Source organism: Oncorhynchus gorbuscha, linkage group LG05 (assembly GCF_021184085.1).
Source record: "Oncorhynchus gorbuscha isolate QuinsamMale2020 ecotype Even-year linkage group LG05, OgorEven_v1.0, whole genome shotgun sequence".
Taxonomy (NCBI): Eukaryota; Metazoa; Chordata; class Actinopteri; order Salmoniformes; family Salmonidae; genus Oncorhynchus; species Oncorhynchus gorbuscha.
In genome coordinates, this window is record NC_060177.1 from 57,428,625 (window position 1) to 57,456,619 (window position 27,995).

Consider the following 27,995-nt stretch of genomic DNA (forward strand, 5'->3'; position numbering starts at 1 on the left):
CTCGCAGCCTGCTCAGCCCAACCCACTGCTACTGAATGCAGGTTCCCTCTCCCCTCTCTCCGGCAGAAGTCTCTGTTGGAGACACTCACTCTTAGTCCTAAATCTTGTTTCTCTTTTCTTTCACGGAGCGACAGCTGGGCTTTGCCAGAAGCTCGGCGGCCATTGTTCTCCAGTCAGATGAATTCTGTGTGACTAATCTGGGTGATGCTTCCCAGTGAGTTCTGGCTGCAGCCCCTGTCCTTCCCCCCGCTCCCCCTGCTCAAGGGTTTTTGTCCCCCTGTTGATTGTTGAATGGGCTTTCTCTCTCTTGAGAGATTTTCATCTGAAGGACAGATGGAAGTAGAGGGTAATTAGACTGGATGGTTTCATAATTGTGAACAGATTCATAAAGAGACTGTAAATGAGTAAACAAGTTGTAATGCATATCTGAGGCTGTTGTTGTTCTCCAATTGTAAAGTGAAACGAGCAGGCCAATACAAAGCGTTCGGTAGCTCTTCTACATCAACGACATGTAGAACTTCCATTGTCCCCTGACCCCTCTTACCCCTGTTGCACAAAGGCTACCTGAACATTGGCTCTGTTTCCAGCCTGTTATTTGAGTGCCAGTGTTGCCTTACTGAGCTGTAGTGGAGTGGGATGAAACTGGACTAGCGCAGAGGTTCAATCAGGGCAGGTCGGGCTCTTGGCTCCCGCAGGCCCAGGCAGCCATTTTGGCTCTGGGCCACATCTTAATTGTGTCTGGCAGTGTTTCGCCCCCCTTGTTGGGCCACAAAGCCATCATTGTGCCTGCCACTGTCCTCAGACTCTCCTAATTAAACATGGAGATTGTGATTAGTGGCCTGCTAGACTGGAGCACCACATTCTTTGGAGAGAGCTGACATTTTCTTTGTTTTACTACGCCTTCCTTTTGTGTGTCTTTTACTATGCCTTCATTTTTTGTATTATCCCACGGTAACGAGAGTTAACAATCCCACAATGTGTCTGGAATGTACAGGCAGAGGTCAGAGGTTGTGTTGTGTCTTCTCTAGTGCTCAATGCTGGAAATGTTTGTTTATGGGTATACAGTATGTTTGGACAAACTGTAAACAGTGGTGTGATGCGAAAAATGATGACTAAAATGGGAACATTCAGCAGAGCAAGCTAAGTGCACCCTATCAGATGAATCCAATTCGAATACCGTGGCTTAATGTCAACAACGCTGCTAGTTTCTTTCCACAATCTTCCACTGAATGTTCAAGCGTTTCTCACCATGTAGGCTAAACTGGCTTGCTTTTGTCTTTTCAAAATCAAAGAATTGTGTGGCAGGTCCTACTGAATTGTTGACAACATAAGTTAATGCCTGGAGGACTAACCACATCCAGGTGGGTTAATTGGCATGATCCCTTCAGTCTTTTTAGGTTATAAGTTAGGTCTCATGAAGACCAATGAACCCATAAGATACAGTAGACCCAAGGCCTCATATTGGAGGTTTGATGAGAGAGATACAGACTCAGTGAGCATTGCTACTGAGAGAGGCAGACCTAAACTCTCTAGAGAAGACAGGCTATGTGCACACCGCCACAAAATGAGGTGGAAACTAGATGTCGACCGATTATGATTTTTCAACGCCGATACCGATTAATCGGCTCATTTATTTCATTTATTTATTTGTAATAATGACAATTACAACAATACTGAATGAACACTTATTTTAACTTAATATAATGCATCAATAAAATGAATTTAGCCTCAAATAAATAATGACACAAGTTCAATTTGGTTTAAATAATGCAAAAACAAAGTGTCGGAGAAGTGTCGGGGAAGTGCAATGTGTGCCATGTAAGAAAGCTAACGTTTAAGTTCCTTGCTCAGAACATGAGAACTTATGAAAGCTGGTGGTTCCTTTTAACATGAGTCTTCAATATTCCCAGAAAGAAATTTGAAGTTGTAGTTAGGAATAGGAATTATAAGACTATTTCTCTCTATACGATTTGTATTTCACATACCTTTGACTATTGGATGTTCTTATAGGCACCTTAGTATTGCCAGTGTAACAGTATAGCTTCCGTCCCTCTCCTCGCTCCTACCTGGGCTCGAACCAGGAACACATCGACAACAGCCACCCTCGAAGCAGCGTTAAAAATCAAATCAAATCAAATTTTATTTGTCACATACACATGGTTAGCAGATGTTAATGCGAGTGTAGCGAAATGCTTGAGCAAGGGGAACAACTACTCCAAGTCTCAGAGCGAGTGACATTTGAAACGCTATTAGTGCGCACCCCGCTAACTAGCTAGCCATTTCACATCGGTTACACCAGCCTAAACTTGAGAGTTGATAGGCTTGAAGTCATAAACAGCACAATGCTTGAAGCATTGCAAAGAGCTGCTGGCAAAACGCACGAAAGTGCTGTTTGAATTAATGCTTACGAGCCTGCTGCTGCCTACCATCGCTCAGTTAGACTGCTCTATCAAATCATAGACTTAATTAGAACATAATAACACACAGAAATATGAGCCTTAGGTCATTAATATGGTCGAATCCGGAAACTATCATCTCGGAAAACAAAATGTTTATTCTTTCAGTGAAATACGGAACCGTTCCGTATTTTATCTAACGAGTGGCATCCCTAAGTCTAAATATTCCTGTTACATTGTACAACCTTCAATGTTATGTCATAATTAAGTACAATTCTGGCAAATTAGTTCGCAACGAGCCAGGCGGCCCAAACTGCTGCATATACCCAAACTGCTGCATATACCCAAACTGCTGCATATATTTATTTCAATTGACAGATTTTCTTATATGAACTGTAACTCAGTAAAATCGTTGAAATGGTTGCATGTTGCGGTTATATTTTTGTCCAGTGTAGTACTGTAGGTTGCCTACTTTACATTCCAAGCCATGAATACTGAGGTCCTCCCTCATATCTGGACTGGTGAATGAGAGCTACTGGGATCAGGGCAGGACAGGGTAGTTTATCTGAAGGAGGCCTCTCATCTAGTAAGCTGACATGACAGTAACAGAAAGCAGTGCAGTGTAGGGCCAATAAGAACCCAAGAGAGAGAGATATGATCCACACTCTAGGATGGCTAGAATCAAGGGGCTTAGCTTCAGATCCTCAGCCAGGGAGATGAGAGATGCACCGTCTAGAGAGGGCTTCACATACTGTGCCTCAGTCGTCAGGAAAACAGAAGAGCCTCCTCAAAATATTTGTATTTTTTTGGACCGGCAATTGATACAGTGAGTCACGTGACCTCTTGTGCTTCAGAGGAGGGCTTTAGTCCCCCACTGGAGAAGGGAGATTTGGAAGTGATGTGGTATGGATGAGACTGAGCCAGGGTATTTTGAGCAATATTGCTGTCTGTCTGTCACTCATCAACCTGTCCTGTACTCAGGTTGTGTCCAAAATGGGGCCCTATTCCCTATGCAGTGCATACATTTTGCCTGATGAAAAGTCTTTGATGTGATGATGCATGCTGAGTTGAGGCCTCAGTATTTGGGGAGTCACACCTTAGCGTAGATGTCCCCTGTACTGCCTGTCTGCGAGCCTGCTTGCCTGGAGAAATATGTCTTCTGAAGTAACAGCCAGTCTCCGCTCCTTCAGAAAGACATAAATAGCCCAGTTAGCACCTGAGACAAAGGTTTCCATGACAGGTTCTAATCTGCAGGCACTGTATTCAAAGAGCTGGAACTGATATAACCTCGGATAATCATTCTCTCAAGTGTTTGTCCAGGCTTTAACAAATTCCCCTTTGGATAGCTAGCTAGATGGCCTAGCTACGTGTGTGTTAAAACTCTCTGACTGAAGTGAAATAAGGCCCATTCATTCACTGGCATGTGTGGTGTGGTAGTGACCGGTAGTCGGTAGTCCGGCTGGCCATTTGATTCATTGTTCAGCAGTCTTATGGCTTGGGGGTAGAAGCTGTTAAGGAGCCTTTTGGTCCTAGACTTGGCGCTACGATACCGCTTGCCGTGCAGTAACAGAGAGAACAGTCTGGAGTCTTTGACAGTTTTTTGGGCCTTCCTTCGACACCGCTTATTATAGAGGTCCTGGATGGCAGGAAGCTTGGCCCCAGTGGTGTACTGGGCCGCACACACTACTCTCTGTAGCGCCTTACGGTCAGATGCCGAGCAGTTTCTATACCAGGCGGTGACGAAACCGTTCAGAATGCTCTTGATGGGGGCAGCTGTAGAACTTTTTGGGGATCAGGGGATCCATGCAAAATCTTTTCAGTCTCCCGAGGGGGAAAAGGTGTTGTCGTGCCCTCTTCAACTGTCTTGGTGTGTTTGGACCATGATAGTTTGTTGGTGATGTGGACACCAAAAGAACTTGAAACTCATGAATGAAAGCCAGCCCTTGTCCTGGCCAGTGATGCTTCAATGCAACCTCTGTTTGCTACGAGGCAGATGAATCCCTGCATTTTAGTCCACCACTCCGCCCCCCCACTCCCATCCTTTCATTCAGACGCAGGAAACAGCCTCGAAGGACCGGGGGGAAGAAAAGGTGCTGTATTGTATGTGATCATATCATCACACAGGGCCCTGGGCTTTCATGGGCCGCCGGGCCCGGGTCGGCTTCCCTTTGGCACAAACCTCAGTGGAGCAAAGGAGGGGCTGAACTGAGCCGCTGACTGTTCTGTTCTGACGGATTGAAGCCACTTGACGTTGGGGAACTTCAACGCTGTGGATGAGAGATATTTGAGTCTGAGGGGTGACACTTAACAAAGAAAAATCACATACATTTTGATCACCGGCTAATATGACTGACAGCGAGGCCATCTGTGTGTGTGCAGCGAGGCAGGAGAGAAAACAACAATAGAGTAGCATTTCCTCATTTGATGAATTTGTGCCCGACCACCTGTCTGTCCGTGGATCATAACTGAACAACTTAAAGGGGCTTGCATTACCCACAAGGCAGAACACTCCATAATAACCATGATTACTTGTGGTTTTCGCATTCAACTCCAAACAGAAGACTGCCTCACAGCGGCAGGTGTTCTATGAACTTTCACACACACAAATTCACACAGGATACTCCTCACAAAGACAACACAAAACACAAGTTACTGGCTTTCTTCTGGATGGAGTGATAAGGAGGTCCTTTAAAAAAACATTTTTAAATTGGTCTGAAATGAGGTCTAAACTAAAGCCAATATCACCTGTTTGAATCACCTAAACTTCATAAAATGTTCTCATAGGTAGACCTCAACCAAACACAACACTGAGCTCTGTACAGTAACTACTCCGTCAGGGTCTGCTTCCGTGTCACACACCTTCAGCCACATTTAATCACGTAAGAGGTTCCCCGTCTCGTAAAGCAGCAGGCTAGGCAGTAGCAACACCACCACCAGTCATTAGAAGGCAGCATGAGTCAGAAATCCCCCAGGCAGCCTCCTTCCCTGTCCCTGTTCCTGTCCCGCCATATCTCCCCTGCACCTCCTATCTCCCTTCTGCCTCTGCCTGCATCCCCTGCCTCTCCTCCTGCCCCATGTTCTGTGTTGTGTCCCTGGGGGAGCAGTTCCTTTCCCATGGGCTCTGTCAGTAATAGGGCCAAAATAAACAGGCCTCTAATGAACACTACCAGATGTGGGCTGGGAAGCTACGATTAGAGAGAGAGAGGGGGGCTGAGGCACAGCACCACAGCCCCGGGGGAGTGCTTTCAGACAGATCAGACAGACTAAAGGATACTTAGCAGAGACACAGACACCAAACAGCCAGGAAATGAGACTGGAGAAAAACAAGGCAGGGGAGAAAAGTGTTCCTAGAAGAGTTTGACTCCAGGCTGGAGGCAGTTTAGAGAGGGGTGGTAGGAGGCATGTGAAAGAGAGATGGACTGTGAAAAAAAAAAAAAAACTGAATTAGCTCCAGGCACAAAATGGTCAGGTTTGTTTCTTTGGAACAGTCAAGTGTTCTTTGTGTCTTATAGCGCAGACAGACCAACCTAAACATCCCCCGTCTGCCGTTAATCATCTGCTGAGTTTTGCGATTCAACATTCCCCGAATCGTCAGGAAATGAACAGAAAATGACGGCTGATGTTCAGTGGTCAGATGCAATAGGACGGCCACTGTGCTAATTACAGTTAGTCAGCACTGTGTGTTTGACCCTTTTAGAGAAACTACACTACAATACTGTAGTTCTCTCACGTCACCCCGCTCCTCCGTTCTCTCCACTGGCTTCCAGTTGAAGCTCGCATCCGCTACAAGACCATGGTGCTTGCCTACGGAGCTGTGAGGGGGAACGGCACCTCAGTACCTCCAGGCTCTGATCAGGCCCTACACCCAAACAAGGGCACTGCGTTCATCCACCTCTGGCCTGCTCGCCTCCCTACCACTGAGGAAGTACAGCTCCCGCTCAGCCCAGTCAAAACTGTTCGCTGCCCTGGCCCCCCAATGGTGGAACAAACTCCCTCACGACGCCAGGACAGCGGAGTCAATCACCACCTTCCGGAGACACCTGAAACCCCACCTCTTTAAGGAATACCTAGGATAGGTTAAGTAATCCCTCTCACCCCACCCCCCCTAAGTTTTAGATGCACTATTGTAAGTGACTGTCCCACTGGATGTCATAAGGTGAATGCACCAATTTGTAAGTCGCTCTGGATAAGAGCGTCTGCTAAATGACTTAAATGTAAATGTAAATGTAAATGGTGAACATAGGTAGGCTGCATGGCTGTCGTAGGCTGGTATTGAAGAGTGGAGCCTGTACGTCTCTGTGCGTGTGTGTGTCTATATATGCGTGTGTGTGTTCATGTGTACGCCTGCGTGCCGGTGTGTCTTCAAAGCACAGTGCCTTTCTGTGCATGGTGACCTCCGAGAGTGACAGATGGCAGATTGGCCCAACAGTGGAGAAACCCCCCCAGAGTGGTGTCTGCTCCCGAGGTCAGGTGTCATGACAACATCTGCTCTCCGCCTGGGCTGATCCTCAGCCGCCCGCTGCACACTGCAGCGCAGACGCACACAAACACACACAGACGCACACAAACACACACATGAGCACACACACAGACCCTTTGCCACGGGCTACTGGTGGCCAGGAAGAAAAGCAATCTCATCAGGACAGTGGAGGCTACTGGGGCAGGCAGGGAGGGACGACAGTCACAGGATAACAACAACAGTATCAGCCTGATTACAGAGGTTCCCCTGTTATACAACATCACTCCGGGCCTGCTGCACACCTGATATTTGAACAGCTTCTGATTCTTCTCCTCTTTTCAGCTGTTCTTTATTTAACTTTCTAGCAGATAGTTTACCTGCTGCCAAGATTAGCATACTCTGGATGACGTGGCCAGGAGTCTGTTGTAGCAGCTGCCTTTCACTGTTTGTTTTGAACGGTTCACATTACAAGAGTAGTTGTGTGTCTTTTTGGTTTTTCCCTTTTATAGTCTGTGTGAGCCATTTAAGACGGTTAGCCGTGTGTGTCCTGTAAAACGTATTTTGTGCTGACGGCCTATTCGTCGACCTCTCGCCAAGTTAAAGAGCAAACGGTTAGCATTCTTGGCTAGCGCGTGCTGAGGTTGACTCTGTTCAAACGCCAGGGCCAGAGTGTGTTTGAGCAGCGGGACCACGTGGACCCAGGCAGAGGAGTGAGTGCTTTATGTATTTGTCTTTGAGGCCCCAGTGTGAGACATTCGGCTGTTTGTGATGAACAGGCAGGTCTGGGCCTGGTTTAAAAAGCTGGTGTGAGTTTTTGCATAGCCCTGTAAAGTGAGGCTGCCAAGAGCCTCCATTGAGGACTGTGGTTCAGGGATAGGGACAGGAGACTGGGGGGTTGGGGGTGGGTTTATAGTAAACACCAACATTCCTTCCAAACCAGCAACCTCCTCTGTTCACTGGCTTCCCACTAACTCTCCATCCCACCCCCTCCTCCAAAACCAGTTCAATTTCCTTGCTTTCAGACAGCTTTTGTTTGTCTCTCTCTGCATCGTTTAAGTATGCTTGGGTTGACCAGTGAAAAGTAACACCCAGGCCCAGACTTTGAGGTTTTTGGAGCCAAGGCCCAGTCGAGAGAGAGTCATAAATCCTAATATGGTAGCTTACAAAAGCAGACGACCCTATGGACGCCATGAAAAGAGAGAGTGGGGGAAAACAATTAGCGGAAACTAGAGCGAAAGAAGGTATATTGAGGAGGGGGGAGTAAAAGGACGGTCAGCCGTACGAAGGCTCCATAAGGAGGAAGTGAAAAGAAGACCGAATGAAGGACCAAAAAGAGAGAGAGAGAGGCCAGGGATGAGCCCGATGGAGAGAGAGAGAGAGACCAGGGATGAGTCTGATGGAGAGAGAGAGGCCAGGGATGAGCCCGATGGAGAGAGAGAGAGAGACCAGGGATGAGTCTGATGGAGAGAGAGAGGTCAGGGATGGGCCCGATGGAGAGAGAGAGAGAGAGACCAGGGATGAGCCCGATGGAGAGAGAGAGCGAGAGGCCAGGGATGAGCCCGATGGAGAGAGAGAGAGGCCAGGGATGAGCCCGATGGAGAGAGAGAGAGGCCAAGGATGAGCCCGATGAAGAGAGAGAGAGGCCAGGAATGAGCCTGATGGAGAGAGAGAGAGAGAGAGAGAGAGAGAGAGAGAGGTCAGGGATGAGCCCGATGGAGAGAGAGAGAGGCCAGGGATGAGCCCGATGGAGAGAGAGAGAGAGACCAGGGATGAGCCCGATGGACAGAGAGAGGTCAAGGATGAGCCCGATGGAGAGACAGAGGCCAGGGATGAGCCCGATGGACAGAGAAAGGTCAGGGATGAGCCCGATGGAGAGAGAGAGGCCAGGGATGAGCCCGATGGAGAGAGAGAGAGGCCAGGGATGAGCCTGATGGAGAGAGAGAGAGAGAGAGGCCAGGGATGAGCCCGATGGAGAGAGAGAGAGGCCAGGGATGAGCCCGATGGAGAGAGAGAGAGAGAGGCCAGGGATGAGCCCGATGGAGAGAGAGAGAGGCCAGGGATGAGCCCGATGGAGAGAGAGAAAGAGAGAGAGAGAGGCCAGGGATGAGCCCGATGGAGAGAGAGGAAAAACTTGTTTGTGGACAGAGAAGGAACAGAGAGGAGAAGGTTTACCAGCTGAATGCACACTCTCAGCTTGGAGGCTCCCGGCCTGGCCTGCCTGTGGTTAGATCTGAATGGGTAGGAGAAACAATGGAGCCACTCATCCTACCCCCTCCACTGCTGAAGGGTGGGGGGGAAGCGCTGGCCAGGCAGCAGCTGCCGTCCCCTCATTTACATGCGCACCTGCTCCGTCGCTGAAGCCTTTTGGGAACGATGGCTCAGAGTGTGACGCATGCCCCGCCTCACGACCCCAGCACCAGGCTCCCGTTATGTCTGCTCTGTGTCCCTCTCTGGGAGACCTGGGTTGGCTTATAGACCCCCACTATTTCAGAACTGCATTGCTATGAATGCTAGCTGGCAGAATGCTTCTAAAAAAAGATAGCGAAATATCTGAACAATTGAAGGGCTTGCAGTGAAACTCTGGAGAACAAGGATGAACTGAGCATGTGTTCTTCTAACCACAGGAAAATACCTTTGATCCTGTTTAGATTTAGAATAGTCCTCAAATAGCATATGGCAATGTTGGGATTTTGGTAGATGGCCCTTTCTCCTCCTTCGCACTCTATATCTCTCTAGAAAAAAACATCCAGACAAGCATGCTCCCTGTAACCCAAGATGGATGAATCTCTAGTATTTCCCAGTGATTGGAAACCAGAGGTAGCCTAGCCTAGCATTAAAGCAGCGTGACATGCCATCAGGCCCTTCATGTTTGTGTAGCTAGTGCCCAGCCTAGCATGTGATGTTTTCTTTCCCTGGCCACCCTAATCCCGTGAGAGAGAGACCCTGTCTAAACACACGTCTGTCCCCACAGGGGGCCTCTGCTTGGCCCCGGGCCCCCAGCCCTGCTCACACAACCAACGGCCCCCTGGGAATGTTTGGGGAGGTGATTTAGTTAGCCCCCTTAAGGGCCAATAGTAATAGACTTATAGACAACTATGTGATAGTATTTTGGAGTGACAGAACTTTTAACAGTATTCAAAGGTTGCTGAGACATTGTTACATTATGAAATCCCCCAGAATGAGACACAGTAGCTATAATCAACAACTATTAACGATGTAAATGAATACAATACTAGTTGCAACTGGAGAACAAAAAAAACAACAGCCTCCAATGGAAAGGAATCAGCTTTTTGGGGACTATGTATTGTCTTTCATGTGAATCCCTTCATTTTTCGGCTTCAGACCAATCCCTACTTCTCACTTAAAACATTGTTTCACTAGAAGGATAACTGATACCAAAAGTGTCTGTGTGGCTCTAGAGTTTGCTATCTCTCTATATCCCTTGTCTCTGTCTGTCAGAGAGCGAGAGAGAGAGAAAGACTCTATACAGTAGAAGAATACAGGGCATTGAGGTGGAGGAACACTGCTTTGAACTCTCCATAATGTTAGCTCTGAGTTCAAAGACGGGCATAGACTCGGCCTTGTCCTTTGAATGAATGAGCGCTGGGAAAAAAAGGAGTGGAGTGGAGCATATTTCTTGCTAAGAGCTGTTGATGTGGGCCATGGGGCTACCTTTGTCAAAAATGAGACCGGATTATGTACAAGAATTCAGTCAGCTCATCAGAGTTCAGCTCAATGTTGTTGTGTAGTGTTGATGAATGGAGTCAGTCTATCCACAATGACCAACAACCGTCACCAGCCAAACATGTGGAAAACAGTACAGAAACCCCCTGGATGACAAATGGGAGCATTTGGTAGCAGTGAGGCCCTAGACAGAGTGGTGGGTTATCTCTTTCCACGGACCCTGCCCACCTCTATCTCTCTCTCTGTGTGTGTGTGTGTGTGTGTGTGTGTGTGTGTGTGTGTGTGTGTGTGTGTGTGTGTGTGTGTGTGTGTGTGTGTGTGTGTGTGTGTGTGTGTGTGTGTGTGTGTGTGTGTGTGTGTGTGTGTGTGTGTGTGTGTGTGTGTGTGTGTATGGCTCTTTGTTGGGAGTTGACCTTGTGTTGCCTCGGGGGACTCTCCAAGCCCTGTCATTGTAATAGTAAATGTGCGAATCCATCCCCGCCGACCCCCGCTCTCTTCCTCTCTCCTTCTCTCGTTCCCTCTCAATTCAATTTCGATTCGAAGGGCTTCATTGGCGTAGGAAACGTATGTTTTCATTCCCAAAGCAAGTTAAATAGATAAGAAACAAAAGTGAAATAAACAATAAGAAAGGAACAGTAAACATTACACTCACAAAGGTTTGAAAAGAATAGACATTTCAAATGTTATATTATGGTTATGTACAGTGTTGTAACCAGTGTGCAAATAGTACAAAAGGGGAAATAAATAAACATAAATATTGGTTGTGTTTACAATGGTGTTTGTTCTTCACTGGTTGCCCTTTTTCTTGTGGCAACAGGTCACAAATCTTGCTGCTGTGATGGCACACTGTGGAATTTCACTTCTCTCATTATCTCTGGGAACCGTTTGCTGGGGGCCACTTTATGACTCTAAGAGGACCTGTGAGAAACATCACAGGGGCGGATGATGCCCCCTGTCCCACCCTCTTTCCCCCATATCCTGCAGTCAGGGTTTTATGGCCTTAAACACGTTGTCTGAAAGGACAACAGTGACAAGGAAAATGTGCTGTTTAGCTGCATAGTTTCTCATGGCTGCGTTGCCGTGTAGTTAAAACAGTGGGCAGGACAGAGAGAACACCCTGACTGAGCCCTCAGAGCATCTTTCACTGAGAGCAGGGACGAGTTAGTTACTTAGTTAGGGTCAGGCTGAGCCTGTTTCCCAGGCTGTTGAAGGTCTATATTGATAGGAACATCTCAGTGGCTTCCTCTCCTTGTTTGCACTGACCTCTGAAAACATCAGAGGTGAAAGTAAGAAAGTGGATGACAACAAGTGGGTGTTTGCTTTGATTCTTGCTGTGTTCCCATATCGTCCGTCTATTAAAACAAGACAAAGACAGGTTGCATTGTACTGGCCACACACATGCTTGACTCGTTAACTGAAAAGACAAACAAATGCAGTGCCGTGGCTTTTGTTGCCAGTCCACACCTGTTGAATACAACTTTTCCTCAACCCTTAGTGCTTATTATTATCTTTCTGACTTAACCCGCCCCTCTCTCTCTCTCTCTCTCTCTCTCTCTCTCTCTCTCTCTCTCTCTCTCTCTCTCTCTCTCTCTCTCTCTCTCTCTCTCTCTCTCTCTCTCTCTCTCTCTCTCTCTCTCTCTCTCTCTCTCTCTCTCTCTCTCTCTCTCTCTCTCTCTCTCTCTCTCTCTTTCCAGATGTCGGGATGGATACGTGGGGAACAGGTGTCAGCATCAGGACCCCTGCACCTACTCTTCATGTAAAAATGGCGGCTCATGTCGCATGGTGCCCCGTGGGAATTCAGTGGAATTCACGTGTTTCTGCCGGCCAGGCTTCACGGACCGCCTATGTCTGACGCCCATCGACAACGCCTGTCTCAGTTTACCCTGCCGGAACGGTGGCACTTGCGACCTGGTCAACCTCAAAGAGTACAAGTGCAGATGTCCTCCTGGCTGGTCTGGTAAACACGGTCATATTTACTACTCACACTGTCGTCAGAATACTGGAGGGGAAAGCTGCACAGTCTAGTAGTAATAAATAACATTACTAACCGGTCTTATGTTCTTTCAAATATTCTAACTGACCCTGGTTACAACTAATTGTAGCACATGAAAAGAAACAAGGTGCTACGTATGTAAATAAAGATGAAAATCCTGATTTCATTTACAAGATGTGTGTCTGTCTCTTTCAGGTAAGCAGTGCCAGCAGGCAGACCCCTGTGCCTCTAACCCCTGTGCCAACGGCGGGCAGTGCACCCCCTTCGAGTCCCACTACATCTGCTCCTGCACCCCCTTCTTCTACGGCCAGACCTGCAAGCAGGACGTCAATGAGTGTGCCCAAAACCCCTCACCCTGCAAGAATGGAGGCGTGTGTGTGAACGAGGTGGGCACCTACCGCTGCCAGTGTCCCCAGGAGTATACGGGCAAGCACTGCGATACCCGCTACCTACCGTGCAACCCCTCCCCCTGCCACAACGGGGCCACCTGCGTCCAGAAGGGAGACACCACCTACGAATGCTCCTGTGTGCCAGGTACTGCTCTGTTAATGTTGTCCCATCTGATCCCCTACAGGCCCAAACCTACATTTACTTCAGAAAGTATTTATACCCCTTTTCAAAATGTTATTTTACAGCCTGATTTTGAAATGGATTAAATTGAGATTTTTGGTCACTGGCCTAAACACAATACCCCATAATGTCAAAGTGGTTTTACGTTGAATTAAAAATGAAAAGCTGACGTTTTTTTTTTGAGTCAATATGTATTCAATCCCTTTGTTATGGCAAGCCTAAATTCGTCCAAGTCACATAATAAGTTGCATGGACTCACTCTGTGTGCAATAATAGTGTTTAACATGATTTTTGAATGGCTACCTCATCTCTGTACCCCACACATACACAGATTGAACCACAAAGACCAGGGAGGTTTTCCAATGCCTCACAAAAAAGGGCACCTATTGGTAGATGGGTACAAATAAAAAAACATACATTGAATATCACTTTGAGCATGGTGAAGTTATTAATTACACTTTGGATGGTGTATCAATATACCCAATCACTACAAAGATGCAGTTGTCCCTCCTAACACAGTTGCCGGAGAGGAAGGAAACTGCCTAGGGATTTCACCAATGGTGACTTTAAAACAGTTACAGAGTTGAATGGCTGTGATAGGAGAAAACTAAGGATGGATTGACAACATTGTAGTTACTCCACAGTACTAACCTAAATGACAAACACCCTGTTTGCAACAAGGCACTAAAAGTAATGCTGCAAAACATGTGGCAAAACAATTGACTTTTTGTCCTGAATACAGTGTTATGTTTGGGGCAAATCCAATACAACACATTACTGAGTAGCACTCCTCAAATTTCCAAGCATAGTGGTGGCTGCATCATGTTATGTGTTTGCTTGTAATCGTTAAGGACTGGGGAGTTTTTCAGAATAAAAAAGAAACTGAATGGAACACAGGCAAAATCCTAGAGGAAAACCTGGTTCTGCTTTCCACCAGATCCTGGGAGATTAATTCACCTTTCAGCAGGACAATAACCTAAAACAAAAGACCAAATCTACACTGGAGTTGCTTACCAAGAAGACAGTGAATGTTCCTGAGTGGCCGAGTTACAGTTTTGACTTAAATGTACTTCAAAATTGAATGAGGCACTCGCACATCTGAGCTATCTTTGTTGCAGGTGCATGGTAACAGTTAAATAAGATGAGAAAAAAGAAGATACCACACGCTGCTCTTGCTAGTATCACTGTTCTTTAATTAGCTTTACGTGTCGACCTCAAGGCCTTCGTCAGAGCTTGAGGAAGGCCTTGAGGCCGATACGTAAAGATAATTAAAGAACAGTCATAGTAGCAAGAGCAGTGTGTGGGTTTCTTCTTTTTTTCTCAACTTAAATCTACTTGAAAATCTATGGCAAAGACCTGAAACTAGTTGTCTAGCGATGATCAACACCCAATTTGACAGATGATCAACAACAGCTTGAGGATGTTGAAAAGAATAATGGGCAAATGTTGCACAATCCAGATGTGGAAAGACTTACCCAGAAAGACTCACAGCTGGAATCGCTGCCTATAAGGTGCTTCTTCAAAGTATTGACGCAGGGGTGTGAATACTTGTGCAAATGAGATATTTCTGTATTTAATTGTCAACATGTTTTCACATAGTCATGATGGGGTATTGTGTGTAGATGGGTGAGAAAACAGATATATCTAATACATGTTGAATGCAGGTTGTAACACAACAACATTTGGAATAAGTCAAGGATACTTTCTGTACATGAAGTTTTAGTCATTAAGCTGAAGATTGTGTCCAGGATGATTAACCATCAGGCCATGTGTGATATTTTAGATTTTAAGTTAGGATTTGACCCAGTATGAACTTTCAAGTTGTAGAATCCATTTCCACTTAGGGGCCGCTTAAGTGTTTTGTCCACCAGTCTATCCTCTTAAGTCAAATATCTAAAACAGCTGTGAAATGAACTAGCGGTACTGTTGTCAAGTGGCTGGTCAGGATGACTTGTGGAGGAAGCTGTGCGTGGTGGCTCCACAGTGCTCTGTGTGTGTGTGTGTGTGTGTGTGTGTGCGTGTGTGTGTGTGTGTGTGTGTGTGTGTGTGTGTGTGTGTGTGTGTGTGTGTGTGTGTGTGTGTGTGTGTGTGTGTGTGTGTGTGTGTGTGTGTGTGTGTGTGTGTGTGTGTGTGTGCGTGAGCTGTAGGGCGATATGGCCTAAAAATCATATCTTTATTTTCTTTTTAAACTTGCCATCGATTCACAATATATGTTTTCTCTAAATAAGCTTTGTTGTACAATTAAAGGTCAAGTATTATTTTAGCAAAATAGTTTAACCGTCTTTTTTGCTATAATCACCGATCTGGCTTTCAAGTCTGTCTATGAAAATGCCCTTTTTGTTACAAATGTAACCAGAACCAGAAGCTTAATGCACATTCACTAATAATGACCAACTTCTTATAATGGGTATTATAGAAGATGAACACAGGTCTCATAAACTCTCTCTCAAGCACAAGCTCACATGTTAGAGACTAGCCAGCTAATCTTTATATTTCAAGTTTAGCCAACTTGGATCTATTGGCAAAGGTTGAATTGTTAGGAACACACCCTTCTGTCCATCTCCAGCTGTTTTGTACAGCATGCTAGCCTGTCCACTTTGTTATGATGCTGAAATCAAGTGGCCTACCTTATTTCTCAGAATAGGAATGGGTTGCAAATTCCTTATGTAATTGTGTTTTAGGCTTATTGCACATTTATAAAACATAGACTAGACAGCTTGTGTAACAGTCCTTTGGCTAAAATACTGCTAGCGGTACGTGGTACCACAATGCCACACGCAACAAACTGAGGATCCATTTTCCAGAATCAATGTTCATTGATTATCCTGTTTTAGTAGCGTCTGCTCTGCGCGCAATTTCAAGAGTTGAAACACAAAAAAGGTGTCGTTGGAAGGGCTAACGTCTCCTTTATGACAGTAAAATAATGTCTCGATGTGTCCCATTCTGTTGAACCAAACCTCAAATGCAAATAGCGAGTTGAATCTGCTTGCCAGAGAGGAAGAAGGGATCATCTTTGTTGTGTTGAGTGGCAGGCGTAGGGGCTTGGTGTGCGTGTGTAAATAGCAAGGTGCACACAGCCTACAGTCATTACGGTACAGAAGGAGCGAAGAAGACAAGACCAAAAAGACAACAGGAGAGCAAGTGGACATAATAAACGCCCATAAAACATATTTTGTTGCGATACAGGCATTCGGCATATCGCACCAACAAAAATATTCAAATTGATTTGTTATATCGCCCAGCCCTAGTGGGCTGTGTGTAGTGGCTCCACGGTGCATTATGCGTGTGTTGTGTGAACAGAGGGGAACAGGATAGCATTGGGCCTTATCGTGAGGAAATGGCTGAATGATAAACACCCTCGGAACAGAGCCTGCTAGTCCTGTAGACAGGGTTACCGCGACTGGGCGTCCTCTCCCTACTCCCCACAGGTCACCACTTCCACCCTGCCCTGCTCCTAAGCCAGGCTGAGCTAGACTTCCACTGAGCTCCCAGTAAGCACCACGCCACTTTCCTTGTGCCTCTAACACTGTTTTGGCCGTGAAACATGGCCCTCACCGAAACGCCACTGCCAAAGAGAAATAATTGTGAATCAAGAGAAGTACTAGAATTGTCAACAATCCAAATGGTGCTCAGATTCTACCTATGTGAAATTGGCAGCATAACCTCCTAAATGTCCCTCTTCTTTTCTTATGCAGCCAGGGTGCCAGACAATACTGTGGTGGTGTGTTGTGTAATGCCAGAGCACGATGGTTTCTGTTATATGAAGGGAAGCTGTGGTCTGGCTGGCTGTTTGTTCTGACTGACACAGACCAAAGGAGGGCTGCCACCGCTGCCATTCATTCCCCTCTGAAAAAGGAGGCCGTTGACTGCTGCAACTGTAAAAGAGTTTCCCCTTGTTTTGAAAGGAACCAACCAGGCAATTTTGAAACCAAGCAATTTTGGCGGGGCTGTGTGAGAGAGGGATGCAAAGGGACAAATATACTCAGATATACAATACGCTTGATATCAAATCAAATTGTATTTGTCACATGCGCCGAATGCAACAGGTGTAGTGGACCTTACCATGAAATACTTACTAACGAGCCCTTAACCAACAATGCAGTGTTTTTTTTTAAGTACGAAAAATGTGCTAAACGAACTAAAGGAAAAATAATAATACAATATAATAGCAATAACGAGGCTATATACAAGGGGTACAGGTAGCGAGTCAATGTGCAGGGGTACAGGTAGCGAGTCAATGTGCAGGAGTACAGGTAGCGAGTCAATGTGCAGGGGTACAGGTACCGAGTCAATGTGCAGGGGTAAAGGGTACCGAGTCAATGTGCAGGGGTACAGGTAGCGAGTCAATGTGCAGGGGTACAGGTAGCGAGTCAATGTGCAGGAGTACAGGTAGCGAGTCAATGTGCAGGGGTACAGGTACCGAGTCAATGTGCAGGGGTAAAGGGTACCGAGTCAATGTGCAGGGGTACAGGTAGCGAGTCAATGTGCAGGGGTACAGGTACCGAGTCAATGTGCAGGGGTACCGGTACCGAGTCAATGTGCAGGGGTACAGGTACCGAGTCAATGTGCAGGGGTACCGGTACCGAGTCAATGTGCAGGGGTACCGGTACCGAGTCAATGTGCAGGGGTACCGGTACCGAGTCAATGTGCAGGGGTACCGGTACCGAGTCAATGTGCAGGGGTACCGGTACCGAGTCAATGTGCAGGGGTATGGGTTAGTCGAGGTAATTGAGATACAGTGGCAAGAGAAAGTATGTGAACCCTTTGGAATGACATGGATTTCTGCATAAATTGGTCATCACATTTGATCTGATCTTCATCTACCTCACAACAATAGACAAACAGTCTGCTTAAACTAATAACACACGGACAATTCCAAATTTTCATGTCTTTATTGACACAATGTGTAAACATTCACAGTGCAGAGTGGAAAAAGTATGTGAACCCTTGGATTTAATAACTGGTTGACCCTCCTTTGGCAGCAATAACCTTAACCAAAAGTTTTCTGTAGTTCCGGATCAGACCTGCACAACGATCAGGAGGAATTTTGGTCCATTCCTCTTTACAAAACTGTTTCAGTTCAGCAATATTCTTGGGATGTCTGGTGTGAACTGCGGTCTTGACGTCATGCCTGGACCACTCCAGAAGACGTATTTTCTTCTGTTGAAGCAATTCTGTTGTTGATTTACTTCTGTGTTTTGGGTTGTTGTCCTGTTGCATCACCCAACTTCTGTTGAGCTTCAATTGGCGGACAGATAGTCTAACATTCTCCTGCAAAATGTCTTGATAAACTTGGGAATTCATTTTTCTGTTGATGATAGCAAGCTGTCCAGCCCTGAGGCAGCAAAGCAGCCCCAAACCATGATGCTCCCTCCACCATACTTTACAGTTGGGATGAGGTTTTGATGTTGGTGTGCTGTGCCTTTTTACCCCCTCCCACGCGTAGTGTTGTGTGTTTCTTCCAAACAACTCAACTGTAGTTTAATCTGTCTACATAATATTTTGCCAGTAGCGCTGTGGAACATCCAGGTGCACTTTTGCAAACTTCAGATGTGCAGCAATGTTTTTTTTGGACAACAGTGGCTTGTTCCGTGGTGTCCTCCCATGAACACCATTCTGGTTTAGTGTTTTATGCATCGTAGACTCGTCAGCAGAGATGTTAGCATGTTCCAGAGGTTTTAGCTGACACTCTAGGATTCTTCTTAACCTCACTAGGCATTCTTTGCTGTGCTCTTGCAGTCATCTTTGCAGGACGGCCACTCCTAGGGAGAGTAGAAACAGCGCTGAACTTTCTGCAAGTCAACAATTCTTAATCTTGGGTCTTCTGAGATCTCTTTTGTTCGAGGCATGGTTCACATCAGGCAATGGTTCTTGTGAAGAGCAAACTCTAATTTTGTGAGTGTTTTTTATGGGGCAGCGCAGCTCTAACCAACATCTCCAATCTCGTCTCATTGATTGAACTCCAGGTTAGCTGACTCCTGACTCCAATAAGGTTTTGGAGAATCCATTAGCCCAGGGGTTCACATACTTTTCCCAACCTACACTGTAAATGTTTAAATCATGTATTCAAGATACAATAAATAAATAAATAATACAATAATTTGTGTGTCATTAGTTTAAGCACACTATGATTGTCTACCAATTTATGCAGAAATCCAGGCAATTCCCTAAAGGAATGTGTGTGTGGTGTCAATATGCGTGTGTCCGCGTGTGTGTGTGTCTTTGTGTGTGTGTGTGTGGTAAGAGTCCAGTGAGTGTACATCGAGCAAAAAATAAGAATAAAATAAGGGGGTAAATTTAAATAGTCCGGGTAGCCATTTGATGAACTGTTCAGCAGTCTTATGGCTTGGGGGTAGAAGCTGTTAAAGAACCCTTTGGTCCCAGACTTGGTGCTCTGGTACCGCTTGCCGTGCGGTAGCAGAGAGAACGGTCTATGACTTGGGTAGCTGGAGTCTTTGACAATGTTTAGGGCTTTCCTGGCCCCAGTGACGTTCTGGGCTGTACATACTACCCTCTGTAGTGCCTTGCGGTCGGATGCCGAGCAGTTTCCGTACCGAGCGGTGATGCAACCAGTCAAGATGCTCTCAATGGTGCACCTATAGAACTTTTTGATGATGCAACCAGTCAAGATGCTCTCAATGGTGCACCTATAGAACTTTTTGATGATGCAACCAGTCAAGATGCTCTCAATGGTGCACCTATAGAACTTTTTGATGATGCAACCAGTCAAGATGCTCTCAATGGTGCACCTATAGAACTTTTTGAGGATCTGAGGGCCCATGCTAAATCTTTTCACCCTCATGAGAGGAGTTGTTGTGTCCTCTTCGTGACTGTGTTGGTGTGTTTGGACCATGATAGGTCCTTAGTGATGAGGAACTTGAAGCCAAGGAAATGTAACATGACCCCTCCTGTTGAGATGGGACTTATTTAAAAACTACAGTGTGTAATATGTGTGTATTTAACATAATGTCCTGTGCTCTCTAGGCTTCTCAGGTCAGAACTGTGACACCAACATTGATGACTGTCCAAGACACGAGTGTCAGAATGGAGGAACCTGTGTGGACGGAGTTAACACCTATAACTGCCAATGCAAACCTGAATTCACAGGTAACTATACAGACCCCCCCCCTCCCTAATTTCTACACTCACGGTAGGAGTTTGTCATAAATACAGATCTAGGATCAGATTACTAACCCTCAATCCTAACCAAGACCATTGGGCTAATAAAAAACATATCTGACCTTGCATCAGTGATTATGGTGTAACTTTTACCCTACTCCGATCTCTATAATGGAAGCCTCCTTTCTTTTGACTCTTATGACTAGTACTTATCTTTGTCTCTCTTTGACTCTTTGGACTTGTGTGTGTGACACTGTGGCTTGTTGATAAGTGCACTTTCCCCATGTTCTCTCCTGCAGGCCAGTTCTGTACAGAGGACGTTGACGAGTGCCAACTGATGCCCAACGCGTGCCAGAACGGTGGAACGTGCCACAACATCTACGGTGCCTACCAGTGTGTGTGTGTCAACGGGTGGACGGGCGATGACTGTGGAGAGAATATTGACGACTGCGCCAATGCGGCCTGCTATCAGGGGGCCGTCTGCCACGACCGTGTGGCGTCCTTCTTTTGCGAGTGTCCCCATGGTCGCACCGGTGAGCCGATGGACTTTGGTCTTCTTCATTTCTCATAGATTTTCCATTTATCTGACCCTGAGCTTTGCACACTTGTATATCTACTACTTAATGCAAAATCTCTTGTGGTCTCTAGTGATACTAAATAGGTAGCGTTTCCTCGTCCAGTGCCGACAGCATAGATAGTTACTACATGGTTGAAAAGCAACAGCTACATAAAGAACTTTTAACGAAGTAAATAACTGCAACGACTAAACCAATCAGCGTCTCCTGTTGTTCCTGTGCTGTCGCCAGGTCTGCTGTGTCACCTGGATGACGCCTGTATCAGTAACCCCTGTCAGAAAGGCTCCAACTGTGACACCAACCCCGTCAACGGCAAGGCCATCTGCACCTGTCCCCTGGGCTACTTTGGCGCCGCCTGTGACCAGGATGTTGACGAGTGCTCGCTGGGTAAGTAGACTCAGACCAGTGACGGATGCTTTTCATAAACAGCTTCTATCTCAAGGCCATCAGACTGTTTAACAGCCATCAGTAACACAGAGAGGCTGCTGCCTACACACAGACTCAAATCATTGGCCATGTTAATACATACTTTAATAATGTTTACGTATATCTTACATCACTCATCTCATATATATCTTTATACTGTATCTTATACCATCTATTTACATTTGTGTGTATTAGGTAGTTGTTGTGAAACTGTTAGATTACTTGTTAGATATTGATGAACGGTCGGAACTAGAAGCACAAGCATATCGCTACACTCGCATTAACATCGGCTAGCCATGTGTATGTGACCAATAAAATGTGATTTGATCTGAACAGACATTAGATCACTACAGGAATAGGTTTGGTTAGTTTGAACTGGAAATGTGAATCGCTCAACACCAGAGAGGGCAGAGACACAGACAGGTAGCAACCACCACAGAGCAGCACGAAGGAGCACGCCCTGCAATGTGTTTGTCAAGGTACACTCCATGTCTCTCTCTCTCGCTCTGTGTCTAGGTGGTAACCCCTGTGAGCACGGAGGGAAGTGCCTGAACACCAAGGGATCGTTCCAGTGTAAGTGTCAGCCCGGCTTCTCTGGGGCTCGCTGTGAACACGACATCAACGAGTGCCTCTCCAACCCCTGCCAGAACGAAGCCACCTGCCTCGACCAGATAGGAGGCTTCCACTGCATCTGTATGCCAGGTAACACACACACACACACACACACACACACACACACACACACACACACACACACACACACACACACACACACACACACACACACACACACACACACACACACACACACACACACACACACACACACACACACACACACACACACACACACAGTTAATTACCAACATCAGTATAAGTTCTTCTTGCGAGCAAGTTTAAAGACACCTTTTTAATCAAAAGGGTGACCACACTCTAAACATAATAGCTGTAAAGTTAGGAAATTTGGCAATGTTACTGTACACTGACTAACTAACCAGGCCTTGTTTCCCTTGCTAATTGGTTAAAGGCTACGAGGGACTGTTCTGCCAGATCAATACGGACGAGTGCGCCAACAACCCCTGCCTAAACAATGGGAAGTGTATCGACAAGATCAACACCTTCCACTGCCAGTGCCCCACAGGTGAGCCCCGGTGCGTCGTAGCGGGAGGAGGGGGGTCGATCACCCCCCCCTCCCCCGGACAGGACGGGCGCGGGAGGCAGACTCTAATCCTTGCCTCAGGCAAGCTTTACCAGGCCAGCTCCCGACGAGGAGGAAAATCCATGAGGAAGTTGACACTTTGAACAAGTTTTTACTCTCAACTCTGATGAGTGTGCAGTTCAACTTGGTTTGGATGTAGCTAGCTACAAGAACGTTAATTGAGAACTAAGGAAAGAAGGACTAAGAATAGCAGCTGAAATAGTGTTGTGTTTCCACGTATTGAATTTCTGTATAGTTGGAGAAGCTGTTGTGAGCTTTCAGTTTTGTGTGTAGTAAAGTTTTGAATTTAGATCATTTTATGGGGTATTTCTCCAGGGATTCCAGTGGGGTTAGACTATGTGACAAGAGACATTGAGGGTTTTGTGAGTAGAGGAATGCTCTGATGGATAAACGCGAGGCCAACCGACACAGAGGAAGGTTTCTCACCCTCTAAAATGCGTTTTTGTTTTCATGCTTTCACCAGAGCTACTGGGCTGGAGTTATTTCTGGAACAAAATAGTGCAGTTCTCAGTCGGTTCGGATCAAAGACCGCTCAGAGATAAAGGCAGGAGGCTCCTTGTGTTGAGAAAGTGCAGTTAGGAAGCTGAGGAATTAATTGTAGGGAGGTACAGCAGAGAACACAAGAGCTTAGCTTCTGAAAAGCCCCCCCATGTATATGGGACAGGGCAGGAGAGAGGCCTGAATGACACAGTGGTGAAAGTGGAAGGGGTAGGAGGCGGTGTTGGGGTACTGGAGGGGACTGAGGCACATAGATGGTTATGCTCTAAGGGGGGGGGGGGAGAGGGGAATTGCCTTCTTGAGATGTAAATTTGTTCCTGTGTAAGCCCAGGCTGGGGTAGGGTAGGGTCCTCTCCTTTCATTTCTGTACACACCATCTCCATGGAAACCCCACTGGGGCAGTTTGAAATGTCTGATTCCAGGAGCCTGGGCTAAATCTCCTCTCTGGGATGTGTGTGAGGTAACGTTAGCATGGGCAGTCTAAAGCAAAAGGGACTCTGTGTTGTGAATGGGAAAATCCACTGGGAGCAGAGCAAACAGCTAGACATGTAGCCACTTCCTATCTGGGTTAGTGACCACTGGGATGTCTGGCTGGCTGCTTGGCTTAGACCCCCCTGTGTTCCAATAGGGGGGGGTCTCTTAATCTCTTTATCAAACAGAATCCATCTTCTTTCCGCTTAGAATGTAAATGTGCTCCAGCAACTGAAGTTGTAAGAAGAAACAAACTAAAACAGATTAGAATAACTAGAGAAAAATGGGAGCCTGCTGGTTGATTTTTTTGAATGACGATGGATTTGAATAGCTGAGTTCAGAGGTCAAGCTGGCCCTTTTGGGCGCGGCCGGCGGGGAGCTGGGCAAGACGGGAGAATGCACATTGTGATGGAAAAGTTTTGGGGGACAAAAGAGGCAACCGGCTCGGCTTCGCGTTGCATTGAGCAGACAGTCCCCCCTTTGTCTCTCACCCCTGGTCATGAGGCCTTGGAAGTTTTTCGCCCCTTCTTTTTATACCCCCCTTTCTCAGATGCAGTTATTTGGGGGGAGAAGTGGTGAAAAGGAGTAGAAATAAAAGAAAACAGAAAGCTTGTAGTACGGTGGAGATGTTGATTAATATGCAGCCACCTCTGTTGTTGCGGGCTCTCATAGGGCAAGAGTGGGAATAGTTTGGACTTGGTGAGATCACCCCCCCCCCCCCCCCCCCCCCCCCCCACACACAAACTCACCCCCACCCCTTCTTGTTTTTCTAGGCTTTGCTGGGAATCTCTGCCAGATAGACATTGACGAGTGCGCCAGCACGCCTTGCAAGAATGGCGCCAAGTGCACGGACGGCCCCAACAAGTACACCTGTGATTGCACTGAAGGTATACAAAGCAGCATCAAAGCAACAATAAAGATTTTAAAAAATCTACCAACACTGATTGAATATTTTATGCATCCTGAATAAAATGGGGAGAAATGAGACAGTGACCAACTTCTTCTCTTTCCACCAGGTTACACAGGGCAACACTGTGAGACTGACATCAATGAGTGTTTCTCAGCCCCCTGTCACTATGGTACCTGTAAAGACGGCCTGGCCTCCTTCACCTGTTACTGTCGCCCTGGTTACATGGGCCGGTTGTGCGAGACCAACATTAATGAGTGTCTGAGTCAGCCCTGTCGGAACGGAGGCATCTGCCAGGACCGCGAGAACTCCTATATCTGCACCTGCCCCAAGGGCACCACAGGTCAGACACACACACACGCACACACACTAAAATACTTCTCCTCTTAACTCAAAATTGGCCTTCACAATAAAATCATCCAAATGTACTTTCATCTGTGAAAATGTAATTATAGAAACTTTGATGCTAATTTCTTTGCCCCTTAGGTATAAACTGTGAAGTCAACCTGGACGACTGCAAGAGCAAGCCGTGTGACTACGGGACATGCCTCGACAAGATCAACGGCTACGAGTGTGCCTGTGAGCCCGGCTACAGTGGTGAGTAGATACTGTAGGGGACCAGTTTGTCCGACTGTGGCAACCCAGGTGGAGACTTGAAGGTGGTACTCCTACCGCCGTGCGTGTTTTCGTCTCCTATTCAGACCTCAGGCGAGGGGAGGACAACAAGGGCGTAGGGGGCAGCATGAAGGGATTGAAGAGAGGGAGGGGTAACAGATGGTGAGCGAACGCACTCCTTTTGAGGCCTTCCGTGGCGGTGTCACTTTCCAGCCCCTCCCTGTCCCCAACCTGCTGCCTAGACACACAAGCTGGCCTCTCTCGCCAGGCCCGAAAGGACCAACACCCACCGGGGATTTCACAGGAGAAAAGATCCCCTGAAAGATTCCTGAAAGTTGATCTTTTAAAAGGGGGAGAAGTTGGTCTATGCTGAATGGCTGCGGTGCTTCAATTGGCCGACAAAAGCAGACTTAAAAACCCCATGTTTCTCGAGATGGATGCATTTACTTTGGGGACATAGAGCTCATTGTGTGGTCCATTGTCTGGTGTAGTATGGGTTGTGCCTTGTGTTTTACTTCAAAGTTATATCTTCATAAAAATCGAACCAAACTCCAAAGACTAAAAAACAATATTATGTTAGGTCTAACCATAAAGCATTATTCATTTGTATCATTTTTGTTAAACCAATTTCATGCGCTTGTAAACCATACACGTTCCTAGTGGTATAGAGTTGAGACGCTTCCATACGAGGGGTCGGAGAAGTAAACATGTTCATGGGTTCTGCTCCACAGGGACCATGTGCAACATCAACATTGATGAGTGTGACCTCAACCCGTGTCACAATGGTGGCACCTGCATCGATGGCATCAACAGCTTCACCTGTTTGTGCCCGGAGGGTTACCATGACACCACCTGCTTCTACCAGGTCAACGAGTGCCTTAGCAACCCCTGTATCCATGGCCACTGTCAAGACAAGGTCAACGGGTGAGTCTGCCTCTTTCATCTGTCTCCATGGCTCCTCCCCCGAAGGAAATTACATCGTTGTGTTTAATTTACATCTAGAAATCTTCCCTACATGTATGGTATGGAACTATGAATATACGGTATCAAAGTGAAAGAATGTATGTTTCTCTAATACTGAGCGTTTCCATCTTATCCTTAGTTACAACTGTCTGTGTGACAATGGCTGGAGTGGCAAGAACTGTGACATCAACAACAACGAGTGCGAGTCCAACCCCTGCATGAACGGAGGCACCTGCAAGGATATGACCAGCGGATACGTCTGCTCATGTAGAGTGGGCTTCACGGGTGAGTTAGTGTGTGTGTGTGTGTGTGTGTCTTTGTGTGTGTGGTCGTCTAGATCGCACTCCCACCATCAATACATTGTACTGTTTTTATCTATTTGACCCTGACTCAAACTCCAACTCATGTGCTACATATCTTCTTGACCTTTTGATTCCAGGTCCAAGTTGTCAGACGAACATCAACGAATGTGCCTCCAATCCCTGTCTGAACCAAGGGACCTGCATCGATGATGTCGCTGGCTACAAGTGCAACTGCCTACTCCCATATACCGGTATGAACATATTTGTCTATTGTGAAATATTTGTCTGAGTGTCTGTCTGTCTAAGTGTGCTGTTTTCTATTCCCTTGCTGTGGGGCGCTACGTTGTTGCTTCTCTACGGCATTGGACATACAGGAAAAACATGCTCTGGAAGACCAAGCTGTCGATGGAAGTTCAGCAGCAATCCTTCCTCTTGACTAAAAGACTGCAGCGTCTGGTGTGTTGACGTTGGCCCGCCATGACAACTTTGCAAGTGTCCCTGATAACAACACAATATTTTTCAGCAGTCCTCACGTCCTTTCCTTTCCTCCCTTGTTGTATTATTTGAAAAAACAGATAATGATGGACTGCCTTTGGGCACATTTGTTATTTATTCTCCGTCTTTTTGGAAAAGTTCACACAGCGTTGGGACCTGAAATAATAGGGGTTGGGAACGAACGACCCGGCTGCTTGACACATTTCCTGTTTGCAGACTTCCTGTCTCACAGAACAGCAAATGCCTTGACAATAGCAGGAAACGTCAGCCTGCTTCCTGTCCGCGCTGGGTACCGTGAAAACAGAAAGGGAATTGTCTCCGCAGGCCCAAACAGCTCTGCTCTCGAACACTCACAGAGCTTTACACTGTGGGCAAGAAGCCTCCTGATATCCTCCTGAATGAAGTGTTTAAATGTCCAATGAAAGCATTATCTATGTAGGGAGGTCTATCCAGACACCCACTACTTCTTGTCATGATACTCTGGTTCCGACAAACAATAGTATTAGACATGATAATAATATGATTTTTTTAAAATTGAGCATAGTTAATGTCCATTATCTAAAAGTTTGTGTGTGTGTGTGTGTGTGTGTGTGTGTGTGTGTGTGTGTGTGTGTGTGTGTGTGTGTGTGTGTGTGTGTGTGTGTGTGTGTGTGTGTGTGTGTGTGTGTGTGTGTGTGTGTGTGTGTGTGTGTGTGTGTGTGTGTGTGTGTGTGTGTGTGTGTGTGATAGGTGAGAACTGTGAGACCCTGCTGGCACCCTGCAGCACCAAACCCTGCAAGAACGCAGGTGTGTGTCAGGAGTCTGAGGACTACGAGAACTTCTCCTGTGTGTGTCCAGAGGGCTGGCAAGGTGTGGGAGCAATATCTTAATAGTAGATTGTATCATTCTTATGCATTTATAAACACATATGAAAATAGACAAAATATCTTTATAAAATGGGCAAACGATCTCAGTGATGTATGTGTAGTAAGCCTCGCCCCTCCTGTTACCAACCCTCTATAGGCCAGACCTGTGAGGTGGACATTAACGAGTGTGTGAAGAACCCCTGTCTCAATGGGGCCACCTGCGAGAACACCAAAGGCAACTACCGCTGTGGCTGCAAGGCCGGCTACGCTGGCCGCAACTGCGAGACCAACATTGACGACTGCAAGCCCAGTAAGTCTCCTTTCCTCTCATCTTCATGACTTCCTCATGAAAACAGGTGGATATGAGACAATGGCCATGTCTCAATACTCAAAAAGTTGTTCCCTCTCCTTGGCTCTTTTATTTATGACTGATAAGTTTAAAAAACTAGATAGGCCTC

At 46.5% G+C, this 27,995-nt stretch overlaps 1 protein-coding gene across 3 annotated transcripts in view; it reads left to right on the top strand.

The window, feature by feature from the left end:
- LOC124036133 (neurogenic locus notch homolog protein 1-like) overlaps positions 1-27,995 on the top strand; it is a 69,336-nt gene that overhangs the window by 26,692 nt on the left and 14,649 nt on the right. For all 3 annotated transcript variants that reach the window (XM_046350300.1, XM_046350298.1, XM_046350299.1), the window contains exons 3-17: positions 12,234-12,496; positions 12,728-13,066; positions 20,087-20,209; positions 20,521-20,754; positions 21,028-21,183; positions 21,739-21,924; positions 22,250-22,363; positions 24,184-24,297; positions 24,427-24,660; positions 24,804-24,914; positions 25,664-25,856; positions 26,035-26,180; positions 26,335-26,448; positions 27,422-27,541; positions 27,695-27,847. In XM_046350300.1, coding sequence (XP_046206256.1) covers positions 12,234-12,496; positions 12,728-13,066; positions 20,087-20,209; positions 20,521-20,754; positions 21,028-21,183; positions 21,739-21,924; positions 22,250-22,363; positions 24,184-24,297; positions 24,427-24,660; positions 24,804-24,914; positions 25,664-25,856; positions 26,035-26,180; positions 26,335-26,448; positions 27,422-27,541; positions 27,695-27,847 — 2,600 coding nt within the window. The remainder of the gene's footprint in view (positions 1-12,233; positions 12,497-12,727; positions 13,067-20,086; positions 20,210-20,520; positions 20,755-21,027; positions 21,184-21,738; positions 21,925-22,249; positions 22,364-24,183; positions 24,298-24,426; positions 24,661-24,803; positions 24,915-25,663; positions 25,857-26,034; positions 26,181-26,334; positions 26,449-27,421; positions 27,542-27,694; positions 27,848-27,995) is intronic.